Genomic DNA, 22500 nt, shown 5'->3' with positions numbered 1-22500 from the left:
TTAACTAGAGATGCCGTGAATCTTGTACCCTGTGAATGCAAAGCTTGTGTTCTGCCACACAATTATGGCCTCTTCCTAGAAAAGATGGCAAGAATGAAGGAGGTGGACTTAACTGAACGCAATGGTTGTAAAGCACCCTTCCTACCTTCTTTTAAGTTTCTGTTGAAATCCAATTTTTCCCGGTTGCTCACTGCCGCCTCGAATGAAGAGTTCCTGGAGTCTAATGTCTTGTCCACTGGAGATGCAGATTCCTGAAAGAGAGCGAGCCATTGAATCACCAACAGCCTTCAGGAAATTAAAAAGGAAAGGATAACAGATAGAGCTGATCCTCATGAAATCTTCCTTCTGTGCAGGGTGTGTTCGAGCATCCTCTTGAGTCAATGAGCTGCAGACTCGCCTGGTGAATCAGGGTGCTCATTTCGAAAATGAGAAGATTGTGTCGCACCCACCCAAAAATCTTTTCAACTCACAAAGCAAGGACAAAATCAAATTGCTGCAATAGTATGTGGGTCAGCCATTAAACTAGCTGAGGGAGGGAAGAACAAAAACCTATGGAACTGTTAGGAAAAGTTACACCTTTTTCAAGACTGTGGATTTAAAAAGGGAAAGTAAACATTAAATTATGGCTCAGATGTCAAAACATCATAGACGGGAAACTAGCCCAGTACTCTTCTATTGTGAGTGGTAGTGGCTCACCCAAATCTTAGGAAGAGGCACCTATAATTATTTATCTGTTATTTGACTTAATGGCTGCTCATTACAAAAGGGTCTCTAAGCAACTTGCAAAAAGTTCAGATTTAAGGCCAAGCATTAAAAATAAATATTGCACATTACAATAAACCAATACAATGGCCCCCAAACTGCAGAACTTCAGCAGCAAAAAAACAATTTGCAGTAAACATCAAAACACTGATCACAATCCATCAAATTCCTGGGAAAAGAGATAGGTTTATATCTGGTGCCAAAAGGGTGTTAATAGCCCTCACTAGGGAGAGGATTCCACAGGACAGGAATGACAATTTAAAAGGATGGACATGCCAGGTATTGAATCATAGTCCCTCCCCTTTGATTAACAATAATAATAATAATAATCCCCAAATCTTGAGCATTTCCCCCCACTTCCCCCCCACTTTTTTACAACATGTGTCTTAAGGGAGCAAAAACTTAATGGCCAGGCCATTTTAAAAAAGATGTACACCTAGCCGTTTAGATGAGGGTTTCTACCGCTACACGTTCAAACTACAGGAGATTCACGATCCCAGTGGCTCAGTCAACTGTCAGTCAAGAGGGCCCCCTATTTTGACTTGAGCAGTAGGGTTGAGGGGCAGCTCCCTGTTGCAACTTAACATTTTGAATTCCTTCCCGCAAAGCTGCTCTTTGCCCCCCCCCCCCGATAGTGTGTGTGTGTGTGTGTGCGCGCGCGCACGCACGCATGTGCGTGTATCCCAAGCAAAGCAAATTAGCAACTTCAAGTGAGAGAACTGCAGGGGGGACGGGACAGGACACTGAAATCCTACATACTGTACAATGATGCTGCTGGCTGTTTCCATGTAAAAACCAAAACACCAGGAGGTAGGCCACATACCCATATTCACAGATGCTAATGTAATATCGGAAACTCACTCTGGGCTAGTTCAACCACTAGCTAAAGTAAGGTGGCCACTTCTGGAGGCTGATTTGAGGTGTCCATTATTAGATATTTAATTTATTATTGTTGAATTGAATAATGCAATAGGGGAAGGTCTGTGTGTAAGAGTGTCCATGTAGAGACCATGTACTGCTCTGTCTGAGTTTCTTGAGCCAGACCTGAGTGGAATTATACATCCTAATGGCCTGGCTTATGCGCTCTGAGTGCAGAAAATGTGGAGTGCCCTGCCTCAGGACAAGGAGGAAGGATGGAAGCCAATAGACTTTGTCCCACCTGTGGAAGCGTCTGGGGCTCAGTAACTTCACTCAGTGGCGATGGTGAATTGTGTGGTTTCTCAGAGCCAGGAGGAGCACCAGTCACCTCCCCCTGTGTAGACTGGTAGCAGCTCTCAGTCTTCTCTTCTATCTTAACGCTGCAGTTCACCATGTTCCCGGCTCCATCGAGCTCCACCTGAGGAGAGGCAGGGCTCCTCATGGACATCCTGTGGGGAGAGGAGAAAGAGGGGGGAAAGGTAGGAAAACATCACATTGATGGATTTGCCAAAGAAACATGCCTTGGCATGGTCAGAATTTGGCGGGAAATAAAATTCCTGAATTGGGTACAAGACAGAGCCTCAGAGTGAAAATGGCATATATACACATTGTATGTGTGTTTCATTGCACAGGAGTGATGTTAATGCCACAGGAGAACTGGCCCTCAGACGGCTCTCGGCTTGGACTTTCCAGGCCCGACAGAACCAAAAGCACAGCAATGCAACCACACAGCAACTTCCTGGCACAGAAGCACAAAAAGGGGGCTTGGGGCGAAAGCAGCCATTGCAACTGGCCAAGTGCCACCATCCCTGCCACTCGGAGCTCTGGAAAAGCGCAGGGCAGTAATTACATAACAAACAAAGCCTGTCTCAAGCTGTGAATTAATCAAACTGCTGAAAATAAAACCTTCCTCTCAGGAACTTCAGACAAAAGAAATGAAAACAACAAGGCTGGCTGGGTAATGAAAAGCCAGCACACTGAATAGGGGACAAAAGGAAGTGGAACAATAGGGTGTTGGACAAAAGCAATAAAGTAAAAGGAAGTGTGACAGCTGAACAATGGGGCACTGTGCACGCCAGAGTTTCTGATCTTAGCAGGGCTTTTTTATCTCGGTTCCCTGCCCTTCTCTGAACAAATCATTGTGCTTTTCAGGCTATTGGGTTTCCTCCGCCGCTTGGTTTTTGGCTCCTACTGCCATTCCAGTCTGAAGCCTGCGCCCTTCCATTTTCATCCCTGGTACGTTCCTATCCATGCCGCAGCCCACCAGAGACCAAATAGATTCATCTTCTGGAGACAAAAGCCATCCATGTGTTGGGGAGGAGCACTGATAAGTGACAGCAACTCATCCCCCACCCCACCCCACGAGGCATGCCAACTGCATTATGTAGTCTCTGGCTCGCGCGTCCGATGGCAACAAAGCAGGTCTCTCTCTCTCTCTGACACTGGTGCGCCGCTGCCACAGGAAAGAGCCTTTGCTCTCTGCTTCCTACGGCTGCTCCACATCGTGTTCAAGGAGCTTGGCTGGGGTGCCCAAGTCTCACACTGGGCAGTTTTCTGCATTCCTTGCAAGCACAAAGGCACGTTGCCCCAGCTTCGACCACTTAGTGCCAGGTGAGAAGTTAATTAATAAAAAGTTAATAACTTCCAATTTCTGTTTGGCATGAAGGCTAGATGAATGCATCCACCACCACAGAGGTGTTTCCAATCCCCTTCAAGCTCAGACAGCAGAGCAAAGGATCAGCATGGTCAGGAGAACTGCCACGGCTGATTGATTGATTGATTGATTGAATTCGCCAGGCGTATTTTGCACCTGGCTATCAGACACTTGCTAAAGGTGCCTGGGAGTATCAAGATGGCGCCTGAAGTCGCCACCATCTGGAGGTACATGCCTGGGGATCCTTGGATCTTGACTGTTTTCACACACTGGCAGTGCATCCAGCAGAATACTATCCGTTATATTTTATTTGCACAATCAGAATGAATTTCAGGAACAAAAACATTGTATTGAAAAATACAGCTTTTGAGCTGTCTGGCCCTAAAATGGCAACTAGGCATTCTGTTTGGCAACTATAACCTTGGTTTAAGGAGCCATTTGGTGCCTAGCTTACATATCTGAGTTTCTAGCTAGGCGTCAAATGGCGCCTTAAACCTAGGTCATCACAACGGAATATCTAGTTAACCCTTGGGGTACCTTCCAATACTACAATGCTACAATTCTATTATCTCAGCTACATTGCTTGACTGTAGCTTGCTCTTACAACAATTCACTTGTTCCAGAAAGCAAGAAGGAAAGACACACACAGGGGAAATGGAAATGGTATCAACTATAGACAAAGACAGAGGATTTTTAAAGTGTGGTGAAATATACTCAGAGAAAAGCCATCGGTTTCATGGAGTTTATTTCAGTGTTGTGATAAAAACAGTCAGTCATCAGGTGTGTCTCCCTCTGGCCCCTCCCAGACCCCAGGCTATATATCCTTTATTCACATCCTAGGCTAGTTCAAACTTCCCTTCTGGAGCTGGATTGGACGGCCCCAACGGCTAATCAGATGCTACATTATAAAAACCTCCCTGCATATTATTCTAGGATCCAAACTCCAGACATAACATACGATCTGTTCCATTTGGGTGGCTTGTGGAAAGGATACAGCACAGCCAAATATATCTGCACTCAGCCCTGCCCTTACTTTGCTTGTTGGGGTGATGGAAGACTAAGATGCTCAGCAAGGGGTCGACAGCAGCACAGAAGCATGTCTTTTACTGTGCACGAGTCAATTGCCTCAATGGAGCTGTCAGCCACCAACCTGGCACCCCAGAAATCTTCATAGTCGCAATTGGACCCATGGCAGTAGCAAATTGCGCTATGTGCCTGGGGAACTTCGAACACTGTTTTGTCTCAGCAACCAGGTGATCCGGCACACAGTTCCTCATAAGGAAACCTCAGTGTGTTAAGTTTACTTCCTAAGATTCTGTGACTGTGTATGTCTGCAAGTGAGACATTGAAAAACAGGCCATTATTATCTCCACATTTTGCAAAGGGGGGGTGGGTAGTGATGGAACTGGAGGAACTGTCATGGGAACTTTCTTAAAAGTTCACTGCAGAAGTCATGTGTGAATTAGGGACTGCCTGGTTCATAGCTCAGGATAGCCTGCCAGATATTGTTGGGACTCCCAACTCTCATTGGATCTAGCCAACATGGCAAATGGTGAGGGACGATGGGATCTGTTGTCCTGAAACATCTGGAGGGCATTACACCGACCGCCTTTGCAACACTGTTCTCAGCAGACAGCAGGAGCCCTTGAAGGGCTGTTATATAACCCACTGTGCAACTCTGTGTTTCTTTATTAAAAGGCAGTGCGTGCCAAACTTCCAGTGTGGCGCTAAGCTGCAGAACCACCAGCAAAGCAGGAAGCTGCCATCTAGGCATGCCCCATGACAGATTAGATTGGGTGAGAGATTGAGCATTCACTTCAATAAGCGGCACAATAGGCCTCAAAAGGAAATGATAGGGCACCACAGTCTGTGATCTTAGCTAGCATGCAAGAGTGCTGGGTGTGTTGTTGAACACCACATTCTTTCTGAACAGATATGTGTTAACCTGCCAGTGATCTAAGTTACCCACTGTAGAAGAATCTGAGAAAGATGGCCTCCCAAAGGATTTACTGCAGTGCAAGTTAACTTGCCATGCCAACATTTCATGCCCCCCCCAAAAATGCAGTGATAAATATGAACTAAATACAGGTGAGCTGACTTTTAGGTACACATTCCTCTTAAGAAAATTTATTTATTTACCATTTTATGTATTATATGTGTATGCTGAGACACTGGCTTGTGCAGTAGAAAGGAAAACTGACAAGATTGCTGACGTTTTATCTAACTTTGATGAATGAATATTGCATTTTAGTGTTTATTGATTGCTTTTATGTGTTTTATTTGCTGTGATCTGCCCTGGTGTCCTATGACAAAGGGCAGGATATAAGCTAAATAAATAAGCAAGCAAGCAATCCTGCCTTTCTTCCATCATAAAACCCCAGGCGGCATACAGACGGCTCCCAGGTGATCAATGACCAGATCCAGGCCCGCTTAACTTCAGAAAAATAGTGGCCTTTTGTGCTTTGCGACCGAACTCTGCTCCTTCTAAATGCTTACAAATGATGAGCAGGAGTGCATATTAACTAACTTACCCAGGAAGGATGGAGATATGCTGAAGATAATCCCCAGTGGAAACCAGATGGGATAAAGTGAATTTGCTTGTGCTTGGGGACTCATATTTGTGTAAGGGCTCATTGGACTAATACCATAGGCAGGCAATATCAAGCTTCCAGTCTGGCTAGTCCTGATATAAATGCTAGACTGAGCTTGGATTTCTGCCCTTACTTGTTTATGGAGCGGTATCTTCTACCTGCTATGCTTCAAAACTTCAGCTTCTCCAAAGGCCTACCCAGTCCAGTGCTCTGTTTCCACATGGCCAACTAGAGGCCTATAAGAAGTCCACAAGCAGGACATGTGTGCAACAGTGCTCTGCATTTGAAAGATCCAAAGTTCCCAGTAAATTATGGTTCCTGAACCTGTCATTGGCCTACATTTGCAAACATACCATTCCTATTGCTTGCAACATACAAGCCGCAAAACAAAAGGCAGGTTTAGCAGTTGGCCCTCCATTTTCCATTTCTGATGCAAGAGATGTCAGTAGCATAAACAGCTCACGCTGTAGTAAATGGTACATGGAGGACCTAAGACCATCTTTGCCAACTTATCATACATTTCATTTTGCAGAAGTGCTCAAAGAACCTACAGAAGGTCAGAGTGAAAGAAACATAAAAAAAGGTTTTTCAAGGCACCCCGTCCCGCAAAAGGCACAATATGCAGAGATGAAAATGAACTGAGCAGAAAGGAACCCATGCTTTCGTTCCAGTCCTTATTACTTCAGAAAGAATGCTGAATGCATAACCCCATTATGCCGAGGGGGAAAGAAAGCCATATTCTTGTTGCAGATCCCGCTCTCACGCTGGCTGGTATGCAGCCATGTAAGAGGGCTGCATTGTCATCCGGACAATGGGGGAATCAAGAACAATCAGTTGGTGGCGAGCTGAAAATGTATTCATTTTAAAAGAGAACACAAAGAGAAACTTCCAATCCTCCGGCAGGTCAGATTCGTATTGTACTTAACCTTTTGGTACCACTGGAAGTTTACTCTCAAAATGGGTCTGTTACTTTAATAGGTGTCTGTTTGAAAAGGGAGCCATTGTATTTTTATTACATGGTTTGCTGAACAAAAATACAGCCAGTTATCTTGTTACAAGGCTTGTTCCAGCACTGGGCCTGTTCCCCATTCTAATAGTCTCAGGTAGTTACCTCAAGGGAGGGGGGCGCTCTGAAGTGCAAACAATGGGAACCGGAACAATTGGCCTGGGACATGGAAAATGTCTTCCTGTAATAGGGCTTTCCTTTTAATGTTTCCTTTTCTTGCACTGGGTGGGAGGGCTAAGCAAAGCTTGAAGTCTTCGAATGTACAAGACAAAGAGAAGGGATGTGGCAGAGGCCAAGAATTTCAGCAAGATTCAAAGAAAGATTGGCACTGATGCAGGTAATGAAACACCCCGTATGCTAAAATAGTTAAGCCTACAAAGCAGTGACTTTTTAAAGTTATGAAGCAATTGTTATTTGTTAATTTGCATCTTACCTTTTCACCAAAGGGTGCTCGTTTATGTAGCATTTGCACGTAAAATGTTTGGGGGTAAGCTTGCCTTTTCTTTCATCCTGATGACAAGTAGTCTTTTTTTTTCACAGAGACTGGATGGTGAGACTTAAGAGAAGTCTGTGACTTCTCCATCTGATTACAAGAAGCCGCCTTATACTAAATCAAACCATTAGTTCATCTAACCCAATAGTGTCTATCTCAACTGGCCATAGCTGTCCTTTCAAGGTCCCAGGTGGGGGTCTCTGCTAGCTGTGCAACTTGAGACCCTTTTCAAAGGGAGATGCCAGGATCTGAACCTACGGTCCCCTGCAGGCCAAGTATTCGCATTCTCTGTCCCCAAGTTATGTTCCCGTTCACCACTGCATCCTCAACTAAACAAATCCAAGTGTCTTGTCTTCAACAGCAGCACTCTGGTGTTCAGTGAATTATGTTAGCTTTGAGGCAGGAGGAGGTATGTGATTTCCTAAACATTAGGAAATAACTATGTGTAGTTCAGATGAGAATTACATGAGGACACTGCATCATAGCTGCATTCTGAAGTTATGGTATGTTAGCACATATTATGGCCACATTCAACAGTCAGGTAAATTCACTTGCATTTTCGGGACCATATGTGTCAATTTATCAGGGACCTGTTAATTGCGATGTGATAAACAGACCCATCAGAAGCAGCTCTGAGCTATCTCTTAACCTAACTCGGGAAGTGTGATGCTGGTCACTTCTTTAGTTACAATGCTGAGCTGACTCAGGATCCTGGGTGCTTCACTGCTGCTTAGCAACAGCCCCTTACAGAGAGATCAGTCTATGCTTCACTGAAAGGATAATGTCATCACCAACCTTTAAACCTTACTCTTAACATCCTGACTTATACATCATGGGGCGGTGGGTGGGGGGAAGAGTTATCTCATAAAAATTTGGGCTTTGAGTGAATATACAATAACCACTGAGAATAATCAAAGCTGGGTGAATTTATCTGTAAGCCCAAAAAACTGAAATCTTGCTATGGCGCCAGACTCTCTCAACAGCGGCTGCACAACTTCTTTCTACTTCCATTGTTATTTCTTTGTGGCACACATCCTGCTATTCTCCCTCCCTGTACTGCCACCCTTCCTGGCTAAAATCTATCTCTCCTGTTTATCCAGTGCCAATAACAAAAAATAGCCACCCTGGGACTGGCAGCATGTGAACATTTGCAGGCCTCACATCTGGAAATGGCACCTTCTTGGGTAGGGTGAAATCTCAAGGAACCTATGGCATAGCCATGTGTGGATTTGAAAGTCTGAAACAAAAGAGGCAGGGTGGCTGCCATTGTGTATCATTGCAATGTACCCTCCAATTTTGATGGTTTCAAGTCTGTTAATGGTACCTCAAATGGATCTGCATGGAACAAGATCAATAAAGTTTTCTCAGTGAAGAATGGGCACAAAATTACTACCTTCCTTTGCATGATTAAGTTGTGACAGGATTATTTCTAAAAAAACAGCAGTGGCAGCAAAAACCACCTTCCTCTATGAATTTGGCCATGACTGGAGAATCACTTTGGGAGGGGACAGTTTGCTTTTTGTGCCTCCAACTGCACAGAGACCAGCTTATCTTACACTGTCTGTCCCATAATAAAAACCTGTGGGTCCAGTATTCACCAGCCTCTTTGGCTTCAATACCAGCTGCCTTCCCACTCCAGCTGAGGGAGAGGAAAGGGCTGAGCAAGGGAAGCTGTCCCATGACAAGGAAGGAACACTCAGGTTTGCAGTGGGGTGTCCCAGGCCAAGTCCCTTCCTGAAATTGTGCCTGTCACCCACAAAAGAAGTAGGTGGAGTAAAACTCAAGTGGTGTTGCAGCACGTTGGATATGAGTAATGCCAGAACAATGAAGTCCATGGGTGTCCATGAAGGGGGGTGCCCCCCACCAGTAAACTATAATTCACAGATCCCCAGCCTTCATATTATTATTATTATTATTATTATTAGTGGTGGTAGTAGTAGTAGTATCTGTGCCAAAACCGGATCTGAAATGGATCTAGAAAATCAGATTCTTCCAAGAGTGCTTAGATTTGAATAAGCTCAAGCATTTGTAGAACCTGACACATGAAGCAAAATGTACAGGCACTGTTCTTCTAAGTTTTTTCTTAGTAAGAAACTAGCCTATTCTCCACTTTCAGTGTTTTACTTTGCCCCTCTCTGCAGAAAAAAAAATCCTCTAGATGCCCATACTGACACAAATTCAGCTGGGGAAGGGTTCTGAAGTGGTATTCCAACTGCTGGGAAAGACACATGTAGCATGGTGTTGGGTGTTTATTGGGCAGCGTCTGGGGTGGGATGGATCCTGAAAGACAAAGAGAGATGCCTGGGGTTGCCAACTCGTTGCTCCATCAGGGCTCCTGTGCCTCGGATGTAGGTGTAATTTTAGGTGGGTTATTAGGAGTAAATGGTTTGAGGGTTAACAGCCAAAATATGAGTAGAATAGAAATCCCCTATGCTACACAGTGTATAGCTAAATCATATTTAGGCCCATATATATGAAAAATTTTAATACACTGGATTCTATTCACACCAAACGTAGTACAAAGGCAGACTGCTCACAATGTCCATATTGTAAACGGAGGCTTCAGTTCATAAAGGTTTGCCTTGACAAGAATGAGTGCACTACAGAAGAACCAACAGACAAAACCAACATGGGTTTTGTGCTCTATTTTTCTCCCCTTGGATTTGCAATACCCCCTTAGACAGACCATCAATGCATGAACAGACCAGATCGCCAACTCGTATAAACAGTGGCGTAGCGTGGGTTGTCAGCACCCGGGGCAAGGCAAGTAATTTGCGCCCCCTAACCCGTGGATTTGCGCCCCCTAACCCGTGGATTTGCGCCCCCTAACCCATGGATTTGCCCTAACCCCAGATGTTGCGCCCGGTGCGGCCCGCCCCCCCTGCACCCCCCACGCTACGCCACTGCGTATAAATGAACATGATGGCACTAGCCCTCTGCAGATGATCATTTGATGACACTGTGCAACAGCTAAGAGAATAGCTGTTGATACAATCCCTCCTTTTATAGATATGGCTTGCCTTCTGTTTGGTACTAGCATCCTTGCATAGAACTAGTTGGTACTCCTGCTAACTCTGCAACAGATTTTAATTAACAGTTTGTATTTAAAGTTACCTGATTCCAGTCATTTTTTAAAAAAAGACATAGGAAAATCTATTGTTTATGAAGGAGCTAAGAACCCAGGCCCCTTATGGCAGTAAGAAAGCAATTACGCTAAGCATGATTTTCATCCCCCCTTAAGGTAGGCAAGAGTCTTTCTAATCAAGAGTGTGGGAATTTGGGTGCCTGAAGCTACCCATCAGGTGAAATTCTTACCACGCATCTACTAACACAGCCCTCCTACTCTGTGCGTTCAGCTCCAAGAAAACCTGGAGATAGCAAAGAGGGTTGACAATTACAGAGAGTTTGGTTCATTCCCAGAGCCCTGTGCCAAATACGCTAGTTTAACAGTGGCGTATGCACTCTTATGCTTTAAAAAATATTCTACATCACATACATTCTACACAAACAACAGTGATCTTGCAAAATGAACACATCATGGTAGCACATTTGCATAAGAGTGTTCATTTATTATTACAATGTGTTGTACGTGGGACTGCCTTAGAAGACTGTTCAGACACCTCAACCAGTTCAAAATACAGTCACAATATAGCTGGCTGGAACCACTTGATGGGAATGTATTGGATCTGTTTTTAAACATATTCACTGGTTACCAGCCAAGTAAAATTTAAAGTGATGGTGCGTACTTTTAAAGTCCTGCAAGATTTGGACCTGGATACCTGAAGAGATGATTACTTCAATATCAAACTGTCCAAGATTTTTGTGATATCATCAATATTGTTAATCAAGAAAGTAAATATTTTGCTTACATGTAATTGTCACTATCTGTTCTTCATGCATTTCACTTTCTTCTGACCTCACTCCTACCATCCCCCAAACCATGTGTATGTATATATGATTGCCAAGTTAGGATCACGTCATGATTCTGGTGAAGTGGACTCTAGTTGCAAATGCTTGTGCCAGACTTACACACATTAGTCTTTTATGGTTGTTTTTGCTGCAACCCTCTAGAAAAGATGATACTCTGGGTTTCTTCTGTTTCTAATATCTGGTTGCTCAATCATAGGTACAGTCAATTAATAAGGACAGAGAGAGATCATGTCAGATACACTGATTTGGGCAAACCATGAGCTAGGCTTGTTGATTTAAGCACAAATGTGATGTTTCACAGCTGAATGTGTGAACTGACTCAACTGCAAGGCACTGTGAGGTGATATGAAAGATCTGTCTGTTTGATGTGTGATGGCTCATTCACACACATATATCAACACTTGCTGATGCATGTGATCAGTATGCATGGGAGAATTGCTTGGGACAGCTCCAAAGAAGCAAGAGAAAGTTGAGAGTTTCTCAGAGGGAAAAAATATAGTGAGGTTCAGACATTCCAAAGTATTAAATGGAACCTGCTTCCAAATAGCACAATGTATCTTCATCATCAATTTATTCATTGCCTTCTACACAATATCAAGGTGATATACAATAGAAACAGAAAAACAATATTTAAAAGCAACAAACAGCAGATACATTTAAAGCAAGATCAAAACAATACAAGATAGACCTTCACAGCAAAGACCCATATACCCAGAGGGGAAAGCCTGCAGGAACAAAAATGTCACCCACTTGCAGATAGTGGGTGCCTGTCATATCAGAATGGAATTCCACAACAGGGGCAGCCACATTAAACTCGCTGCTCTGAGTTGTTCCAAGTCTTTGGAACTTGCAGGAGAAACTTTCCTTTTTCAGCTGGCTCTTAACAGTCTACAGCTAATGGGCATGCTCAAACCTCACTGGGGTGTTATTTGGAGTGGGGGCTGTCACTTTAGGGGATTTTATTATATATTTTCACACTTCTGCAAACCCCAGGGTTCCCCGTGGTTTCTCAGTGGCTCCATTTTGGCTCCAATCCTGTTGGCGTTTACCACCTGAGTTGGCTATTACAAGGAGCGATGAGGTTGAGAAATTACAGAACAATCAAAAGTACCCCATGCTTTTTATGTACAAAAAGTCTTGCTTTGAGTCAATTATTGTTGTTGTTGTTTAGTCATTTAGTCATGCCCGACCCCATGGACCAGAGCACGCCAGGCACTCCTGTCTTCCACTGCCTCCTGAAGTTTGATCAAACTCATGCTGGTGAGTCAATTATTACTAGTCCCTAAATTCAATAATAGAGGGATGTTCTATAAATTTTATAGTAGGACCAAGAAAACGCAAAATGACCAATTTTGATATAAGCATGAATCACTGTTGGAGAGGGACAGATGGCATAAAGTGGGATAAAGATCCAATGCCACATCTAGAGATGACCAGAGTGTTTCCATGAGGACTAAAAGAAGTTACTAAAAAAAAAAAATTTAGGTACATGCTTATCTGTACTTACAATAATTTCTCCAATATCCCTTTGTGCCCTTGTTTAGGCACCAGAAACACTGCAAAGCACTTTGCAATGAACAGAAATATTCTTCTATTAAAGTGTTTAGCTAGGAGCAGAGAAGGATAAAAAGGAACCTAAAAACCAACCTTGCCCTCAGCAGCTGCAATCCGACATCCCACTACCCTCCAACTGACTCAATATATATTCAGCATTGATACTAATGGCTGCCCCAGCTGCTGTGCCCGTTTGACAATCTAACAACATAACTTACCAGCAATGTCAGAAGTGGCTCCATGTTATATTAAATGTTAGAGGATACGCGCGCACACACATTTAAACACACATATTTGAAGACCAACAGGAACTGACTCAAAGCAAAAGATGCTTCCTGTCATTTCTTCAGCCGAAACCGAAGAAAAAAACCTAAAATTAAATCCCCACTAGTATATTTACTGCAAGTTTTTCATTCGTCCTTTCTGCTCAGCACTCCACCATGGAGCTCTGGGTGACATACCTGAGCTTATGCCACTTTTATCTTCCCAACATCCTTATGAGGAAAAGTCAACGCAGTGAGCCCCATCACTAACCAGCAACTTAAGACCAGAGCTCTGCATCCCTCTCTCAATCAAATCACTCTGGCTTGCTCCTGTCTGAGTGTATGGGAAAGCAACGAGGAAGTCCCTTTGTAGCAGACTTTCCCTTCCCATCCCCCAGATCACTTTTTTTCCATCTTCCAAATAAAACTGATGTAATGCAGTTCTTTGAGCTGATGACACGACCATCTCGACTCTCCTTATCTTTGTATGAAATCAGTGCTCTAGCATCATATCAATGTGTGCCAATATGAAGCCTCCCAACCAAATCTAAGTATCAAGACCACATCGCTGTTTATCAGCATCACAGAGCTGACTTAAAAGTTCCAATTTTGCTCAGAATTTTTATCTGGATATACTCAGAACAGCACTTTAATTGCTGACCTATTTTGTTTTCCCTGTTTTCTGTCCTCCCTTGGCATTGCCATTTATAAATCCCTCTCAACCTCTCTCCTCAATGTAAGAAAGAAAGTGTGGCTTCCTAGGACATACATGCAACTGTTCTGAAGCAGCAGCTGCCTTTGTTATCACGGGAGGTGCATGCGCTGAACTGAAAAGCGTAGCAGTTCAATGTCTAAACAATATCTAGCAAATTAGTCCTGTGGCACTTCACCACACACCTTAGGGCCCACTACAATCTGGATACTATAAGCTAATTTATTAAAGATTGTGCATTAATAAGATACTTCCTTGAAACACAAGAGGAAGTATCTTATTAAATAAGTTGCAGGGAATGGTAGTTCATCTGAATGCAGCTCAGTATCAGAAAGTTTTTAATATTTGATGTTTTATTAGGTTTCTATATGTGTTGGAAGGGCCCAGAGTAGCTGGGGTAACCCAGCCAGATGGACAGGGTAAATAATAATAATAATAATAATAATAATAATAATAATAATAATACATTTCTGTTGTATCGATCCTGCTGCTATTCCATAGACTAGAATCAATAGTACTCTGATTCGGAGAACAGATCACCTGCAAATGTGATGGCATGGACTTTCTCGTAGTGTGTAAAGTGCTTTACTTTCTCCTTTTTTCTATTTAGATTGTATCAATTTTTGCAAAGTTACAAAAATAACACCGCAACCAAACAGCCCTCCCAGCCCCTCCAACCAAAACTCATGTAATTATATATAAGCTAAGATTATTAATATTTATACAGCTTTTTCAGTGCCTCCTCTAAGACATTCCCACACTCTATGACCAAGATAGATATGAAAAGAGGAGGGGGAAGTGGGGGAAAGACAGCAAAACATGAACCAGCTTAATTAGTTTGCATTTTCGCTGCCACGAGCTAGTTACCATATAGTTTTAGGAATGGAGCCAAAATGTTGCATATTTGTACTGGTGACTCAAGGCAATTGTTCTTTAACTGTTAGGTCTAATAAGTTCATTTCTCTGAGGAGCTGAAAGCCTTCCAACTTTTGAGAAATATGTGCTTGGCTGTGGCTGCTGCTTTGAGGGCCCACGATTTATGCCCCTGGTCCATTTTCAACTCCACAGGTAAGCACCCTAAGATGCTGTGAAGTTAGGCATTCGGGTCAAAATTAATTTTCCAACAGCCTTCTCATCAAAAGGATCTGAATACAAGACAAGATCAGAGCGCATAGCTCCACCTATTGCTGAGCATCTCCAGAAGCTATTGTGTTCCAGGGATTTCTGACAGATGCAGTCTATTGAGAGTCTCATATACGTGTAATATGTGTAGCAGCCTTGACACAAGTTCTATCAATTTCACAGATGGAATCGCAGTCCTCCTTTCTCACAGCAACTAGTGACTAGCCATCAAACTGGAATAAACAAGGGGAGGGGGGATGCAGGAGTTATTAAGCACTCCAATTAAACATTCTGGGCTCGATTCAGCTAAGTTGTTGCACTAGCCAAAGCCAGAAAAATGAGTCCCACAAGCGCAAAAGAATTTCCCCTCTTCTTCCCCCATGCACCCTGCTTGCCATCTCCCAATTTGCTTGAATGGGTCCAGAGAACTCCTAGAACGACGGGCAAAACAGTAGGAGAGGTGAGATTACTTTGTTCCCTTGCCTTAATTTTCACAGAAATGTATGTCCTTTGCACCTGCTCACCAAAATAAGTGATGGGGGTCCCAGTCCTACAGATATGCACAGCTCTGATGGTGCACAGAGTAGCTTTCCCCAGTCTGCTCAGGGTCATTGCAGTCTCCCTTGCAAAGTTTGAATGTAGCCCGTCAGCCACTGCTTAAGATGACTGCTCTCTTTTCAGGATTGCCCAGGGCCAATACACCATGTTTTTGTTCAACACTATCATGGTGCCTCTCCCAGCTGAATATTAATTTATTCTGAAATTTATATCCCCACCCTTCCTCACAAAGAAGTCCAGGGTGGCAAACAACAAGCAATAAAATGATAAAAAACAAACCTCATTTGGCACCTGGACAGGGTATCTTAATGATCTGAGAAGTCTGTCTGATAGGAGATGAATAGGGTATGTGCTGCTACAACCAGAAGCTTCCACTCTCTGACCCCTTTCAGTCCAACACTTTCAAGCTTTGAAACCAGAATTGTTTGATGCCATTTCACACTGCATCCAGACAGGACAGGGTGTGGTGGAGCAAGAGGAAGAGACTGCCCTTTGCTAGCACTTAGGTGCCAGTGAGATTAGCCAAATACTAATCTAAGGACATTTTCACATATGAGACACAAGCCATTTTTTGTTTCAGGTACGGTAGTTTGCAATGCTAATGTAGAAAAAAACCCACCACAGGGGTTGGCTCAGTGCCACTAATAGGGGGGGGGGATGTGTAAGTGTACTATGGTGACACCACACAAAAGCATCTTGCAAAAATCAAACAATCCTGCAATTGTGAATTTACAATCCAAAATTATTAATTTCTTTAGGGATTTCTTTCCTGCCCTTCATCGTAAGGTCCCAGGGTTAGGTTACAACAACAATCAAAACCAACATATGCTAAATTCTTGCTCTTAATCAGGGGCATATAATTTGTGTACCATATCAACTGTCCTTAAAAACTTAATTGCAGCAATAAAGACATAACAAGTTACTGAACTTGAGGTTTCCTCTCATTTATAAAAGATAGTACAATCAGAATGGAATCTTACCAAAAATATTATTTCTATGATCTTTGCTAAAACAAAGACAAAGGAAGACCTACATTTACCATTATGATTACTGATATTACGTTGTTCACAGAATTATTCTCAGAATCTCAACTACAATGTACTTAACACAGCACATGCTTCTGTGGCATCTTGTTATTCCAGAACTTGAGAAATAAACTCCATTTCCCCATAAAACAGTTATCTCTCATACTTCCTTCTCGAATAACATTAGCTAATTGGACTGTATCACAAACCATATTCTCTAGCGCTCAGGTCAGGAGCCACTCGGTCAGAGAGTAAGGTTTAGACTATAGTCATTATCATTATTTTGGAAATAAATATACAGGGTACTACATATCTTCCCGTCCTCCCATTTGCCAACAGAGTAACTAAATGGCAGCTGGGGGTGCAGGCTCCTAATTCATTGCTATCTGTTCATCCTAAGGAAAGTCCCCATTTTTATTTTTGTGCCTTGGAGATAACTAAGAAAGGGCCCTGCCATTTGGGCAGAAAACAAGTTTTCTTTTATTGCAGAGTAATAAAACAAGAGAGTTTCAAGAGAGGAGGAAACTTTGCCTCTGCATTGTTTGCCGGCATTCAGTTACACCCGACCCACCCTAAAAGTTTAGGAAGAATGGCATTTGTTTTGTTCTCCAGCTCTGGACAAGAGACAAGAGGCTCTTTGTGTCTCTCGGACTCCTGAGGCACCTGTTCCCCACACCACTCCATTCCTCACAGTGCGCCCTTATTTTATCCCTGCGTGTCCTGCTGTCTGTTCTCTCCAGCAAACAGCTTTGGCAGCCCCTTCCTACACCTGCCCTGATCTGGCACCCAGTTCGAAGCAGAGGGATGTGGGCAAGGCACAGTTGCTCTGCAGGCACAGAGCTGCACTTATGTCAAGCATTTGTTATGGGGAGCACACGGCAACAGGGCATGGAAAAGAGAGGGAGGTGTGAGAGCAAGTGGAGGCGTTCAGTGCTGGCCTGGCAAACTGTCACTGAACTGACAAACCCCTCAAGATGCACAGCTGCCACAGCCAAGGACGGCTCTGGGGTTCAAAGGGCACGCACCAAAGCCCTATGGCCAGACAACACAGACCCCCATCTCCCTGAAAGCAGTATCATACGACTTTAAACAGTCACGGCTTCTCCCAAAGAATCCTGGGAGCTGCCGTTTCTAAGAGTTGTGAGGAGACCCCTACTTCCCTCACAGAGCTACAACTCCAAGTGGTTTAACAGTCAATTCCTCTTCCCAAGGAACTCTGGGAATTGTCGCTCTCTGTGGGGAAAGACCCAAAGAAGATTCCCACTATTGCAAAGACTTTTTGATAACTTGTCAGTATTTTTTACTTCCAAACATCACTTGAACGTTTTCCCTTTACATATTTAGACATATTGATCTGATAATACTCTCCCTTGCTGTACTTGCTTTCCACTTAAGATTGAGGGACTAAGAAGATGCAGTTGCGTATATACAAACCGTTTCATGCTAACATGTGGGCTAGAAGCTTTAAAGAAGCAACTACAGACAGACATCGAGAAAGCAAGTTCTGCACTACACCCAGCATTGAACAGGCGCTGCTTTGAGCCTCTTTGCTTCAAGCCATGGCACTGTAAGATGGAAGGCAAAGGTAACTCCTAAATGGTCCTGCATTTTAGGGACAAGGTCCATGCACCCAAGGTGCTGGAGATCAAAGCAGGACAAAATTCCTGCTCTTCCGCCCCCAACCTCCTCTTTGTCTCCTAGTTGGGTGGATTTCTTGGTTATAATCAAGGACACCTAGCAAACAATGTTGTAAACCTTTAAGGACTTTGCACCACCAGGAGCCATATTGTCCATGTCCCCACTAATCAGTCTCGCCCTCCTCCCCACTCCAATTCAGAAAAAAGGCCCTTTCTGGCACAGCATGAAAAACAATGGTATTCCTTAAAGGTGACACTTACTTTAAGTGCTCAGCTGGGATTGCTCTCTTCTGTGGACTAGTGTCTCTTTTACTGCCGGCAGCCCTGCTGGGCTCAGGGTCATGCTGAGACTTTTGAAAAGACAGGGCAATTTTCAGTGTCTCTTCTACCTGCTTATATTTGCAAGTGAGAAAGGTGGCTAAAAGGACTTTCACCCTGCTGTGATGTGTTCTGCCCCCCAATACCTGCCAAAGGTTTCTCAGTATGACCTGGTACCATGACGTGAGCTCTCTTCTTTTTCTCCAAGTGGATGCACAGTCACTTGTTTCTAACACATGAACACTACAAATTGTGTTTAGGAGCCTTCGGTACTGCAAGCCACCCTTGTGTCAACTGGATCTGCATGCTGCAGCCCAGTTCCTTCAGAAACAAAAGGACCTTCCTGTGGTATCAGGTATGCATTTGGTTGACAACAGGAGAGGACCTTTCCTGTGGTCTCACACACCAGGACTCTCTCTTTACATCCTTTCCTGGGGGGAGCGGGTCCCACTTCCCTCACTCTTTGATGGTCACCTGCTGTTTTGTGAAGACCTTTCCTTTTAGACAACGAGCATAATTTTAGTTCTCCTGGCATATGAAACCTTGGCTTTCAACTATTACCTGCTGTCTCTTTCTTCTTTGACTGAAGACACGTCTCTTTACCCTGGCCTTTGTCACCCAAGATATAATATTCAGACCCAATCTGTTCTTGTGACTGTAATTTGTTTTAAGCTGTTTTTAATATTGCATTTTGGGGATGCTGGCGGCGCTGTGGGTTAAACCACAGAGCCTAGGACTTGCCAATCAGAAGGTTGGAGGTTCGAATCCCTGCGACGGGGTGAGCTCCCATTGCTCGGTCCCTGCTCCTGCCAACCTAGCAGTTCGAAAGCACATCAAAGTGCAAGTAGATAAATACGTACCACTCTGGTGGGAAGGTACACGGCGTTTCCGTGCGCTGCTCTGGTTTTGCCAGAAGCGGTTTAGTCATGCTGGCCACATGACCCAGGCTCGCTCGGCCAATAAAGCGAGATGAGCGCCGCAACCCCAGAGTCGGTCACGACTGGACCTGATGGTTAGGGGTCCCTTTACCTTTACCTAATATTGCATTTTAAGTGGTTGAAACTCACTCTCGGATGACTTAAAAATTTTATTGGTAAGAAATACGGGATATACTTTTTTTAAAAGTAAGTTTTTCTGAAGGTCTTCTGCTCCAAGGACTTTTGCCTTTTCTACCTTGCTACCCGTGATGTCCGGAACTGCCTCCAAGAACACTTTCTATATGCTTCCCCACATTCCTCCTTCAAACCCTTTTTCAAAGCTCACCTTTTCCATGAAGACTTTGACATGACTCCTTAGCCCTCCTGCCCTCATGCAATGGTGGAGGTCCTATGTTTTCTCCACATGTTGTTGGATTCCAACTCCCATCAGCTCCAGCCAACATGGGCTATGGTCAGGCATGATGCGAACTGCAGTCCATCAATATCTAGAGGACCACAGGTTCTTCATTCCTGTCAATGAAACTCTGCCCATATACGTGCAACAGAAATTGACACACATTATTCGCTTGTTTATCCTGGATTCTTTTTCTCTCCTCTGCCTCTGTTACCTCCTGTACATCAAATTTAAAACAAAAATTAATAGAAATGACCCAGATGAATAGATGAAATCAGCACCTTTCTTTGGCTTCACACATATGCTTCCCATGTCACTGAAACCAAGAACCACTTCATATGTGACCATATGAAGTGTTCAATGAGTGTACACATGTCTAATTGGATGCATGCACATATTTTAGGAAGCCCCAGTCATTACAACTTCCCACTATGCATTGCTCAATGGCAAAACAGACACATATGTGTTGATCACACCTAAGAGTCACTCATTAGAGTCAATATATGATAAACATATTTTCCTACCAAGAAAATGTTTTGGAAACATCAATGCTTGTGAAGATGTTCCAAGACTGGATTCCAAAACAACCAGTAATCCAAATCGTCATCTGCATATTGATATAAAAACCCAGAAAACATAAAAGTGTGGATAGACTAGGATTTCTATGACCCTAAAGCCCTACTTATAGCTCCAGCCATATTAGTTCTACCATCAGCTACCGATACATTTCCAGCACAGTAAATCAGAAGAGCTATAACTCCCTAGTTGAAACATGGCAGTAAGATTGCCACAGGCTATAGCTGGACGATGTGGTCTCTCATAAGAGTCAATACCACAGCTGGTAATAGTTTGCAAATCCCTTACGGTACTTAGCGCCTGCTTTGTTTGGTTATCTAGAAGAGCCTGACAAAGAGTTCACAACACTAAAGATAAACAACCAAGAGGGTTTGTGCAAATCACTGTTACTGTTAGAATGTCTGAATCCGCTCTTTAAGTTTCCCATAAAATCTTGACTGTTCTGAGTTGCACTGTGTAGTCCTGTTTACTCAGAAGTAAGTTCCACTGTGTTCAATGGGGCTTATTCCCAGGTAAGTGTGCATAGGCTTGCAGTCTTAGTTAAAACTCTCATTATACTTTTCAAACAACTAAAATGAGCTCTGGATCAGGTGAAAGCACAAACACCCAAGACCTGGACATGCAACAACATGGTTACCAGGCAGTGTGTAGCTGATGTTTCCTTCACCTTTTTATATAGTTAGTTGAACTTAATTTTATTCAAATAGGTGGGAATGGAGTCATTGTCCAATTAATTTTAACAGTCTGAATCCAAACCTAAGTGCTTCACATAAGTTGAGCTGTTTAGTAACTAGATTCATACCTCTTCAGAACAGCTTATAGGATTCCACTCCTGTTTTTGCATCATTGGGGAACTATTTTGCCCACTCACTTTAATTACTTCTTGCAAATTTGCACTGGTTCTGTGCTTCCCACATTTCCTGCTGGAAATGGCTCCCTCAGGCTCCCTTGCTAAGCACACATGGGCTAAAACTGCGCACAGGAGAGCAAGGGAATGCATACAACATCCTTGTTTCAATCACATTCTGAGCAAGGAAGGTCTACAGGAGCTTTGCATTTGGCTGATTGCAAGTAGAACGCCTCATGCAATCAGGGCCCCTGCTTTGTCAGGATCCCCAGTAACATGGAGAGCTCTACCTATGTTCAAGCAAACATGAATAAAAGCCCCCAACGGGGCTCATTCCTTGCTCAACAGAGGGGAAGTGGGGAGCTGAGCTGGCAGGGCAAGCAAGAATCAGGGTGTCGGGGGTGGAGCTTGCACAATAGTTGCTGCTTTTAAGCAGAGGATAGCCATCTGTCATGAATGTTTTAGTTGAGATTCCTGCATTGTAGGGGATTAGACTAGACCCTGAAGGTCCCTTCCAACTCTACAATTCTCTGATTCCCATCCATGGATTCAGCGTTCGAAACTCCCATTGTTCTAGATGCATTTTGCGACAGGGAAATTCATTAGTGTGAGCAGCTTCTGAGCTCTAGGTGCGGTACTGCGCCTAAGATTTCAGATTAAAACTGCAGCATGGAAGGAAAGGAGGACCTTTTTCTGCCTCCCCACTTCCAGCTACTTTCTGAAGACTGGAGAAGAGACCCTCTTAAGAATATTAGGGGAGTGGGCAGGGGAAAGACTAGACCATGGGTAGGCAAACTATGGGCTGGGGGCCGGATCCGGCCCAATCACCTTCTAAATCCAGCCCGCAGAGGGTCTGGGAATCAGTGTTTTTTTACATGAGTAGAATGTGTCCTTTTATTTAAAATGCATCTCTGGGTTATTTGTGGGGCGTAGGAATTTGTTCATTCCCCCCCATATAGTCTGGCCCCCCACAAGGTCTGAGGGACAGTGGACCGGCCCCCTGCCGAAAACGTCTGCTGACCCCTGGACTAGACCATGTGAAAAATGAACATAATATTTTAGCTGCAGTTCATTCATTTTCTGCTTTGTACTCTGGTTATAAAAAAAGCATGCCTAGGCATTCCATTGTTGCACCCATAACCTAGGTTTAAGGTGCCATTTAGCTCCTAGCTTTCATAGCTCAGTTTCTCACACTGCATGGA

At 43.7% G+C, this 22500-nt stretch overlaps 1 protein-coding gene across 6 annotated transcripts in view; it reads right to left on the bottom strand.

The window, feature by feature from the left end:
* The window catches only part of SOX13 (SRY-box transcription factor 13), a 60891-nt gene that overhangs the window by 25483 nt on the left and 12908 nt on the right, over positions 1–22500 (bottom strand). For 5 of the 6 annotated variants that reach the window (XM_083618203.1, XM_083618207.1, XM_083618206.1 and 2 more), the window contains 2 exons: positions 1922–2129; positions 146–251 (listed from right to left, as the gene is read on the bottom strand). In XM_083618203.1, the coding sequence (XP_083474329.1) occupies positions 146–251; positions 1922–2128 (313 nt within the window). In that variant the 5' untranslated portion in view covers position 2129. Of the gene's footprint in view, positions 1–145; positions 252–1921; positions 2130–8711; positions 8739–22500 lie in introns of those variants that run through there. The other variant, XM_083618205.1, reaches the window with a different exon arrangement.

The sequence above is a fragment of the Podarcis filfolensis genome (genome assembly GCF_964270895.1).
Source record: "Podarcis filfolensis genome assembly, chromosome: 6".
Classification (NCBI taxonomy): domain Eukaryota; kingdom Metazoa; phylum Chordata; class Lepidosauria; order Squamata; family Lacertidae; genus Podarcis; species Podarcis filfolensis.
This window is presented reverse-complemented; position numbering and strand designations above follow the sequence as displayed.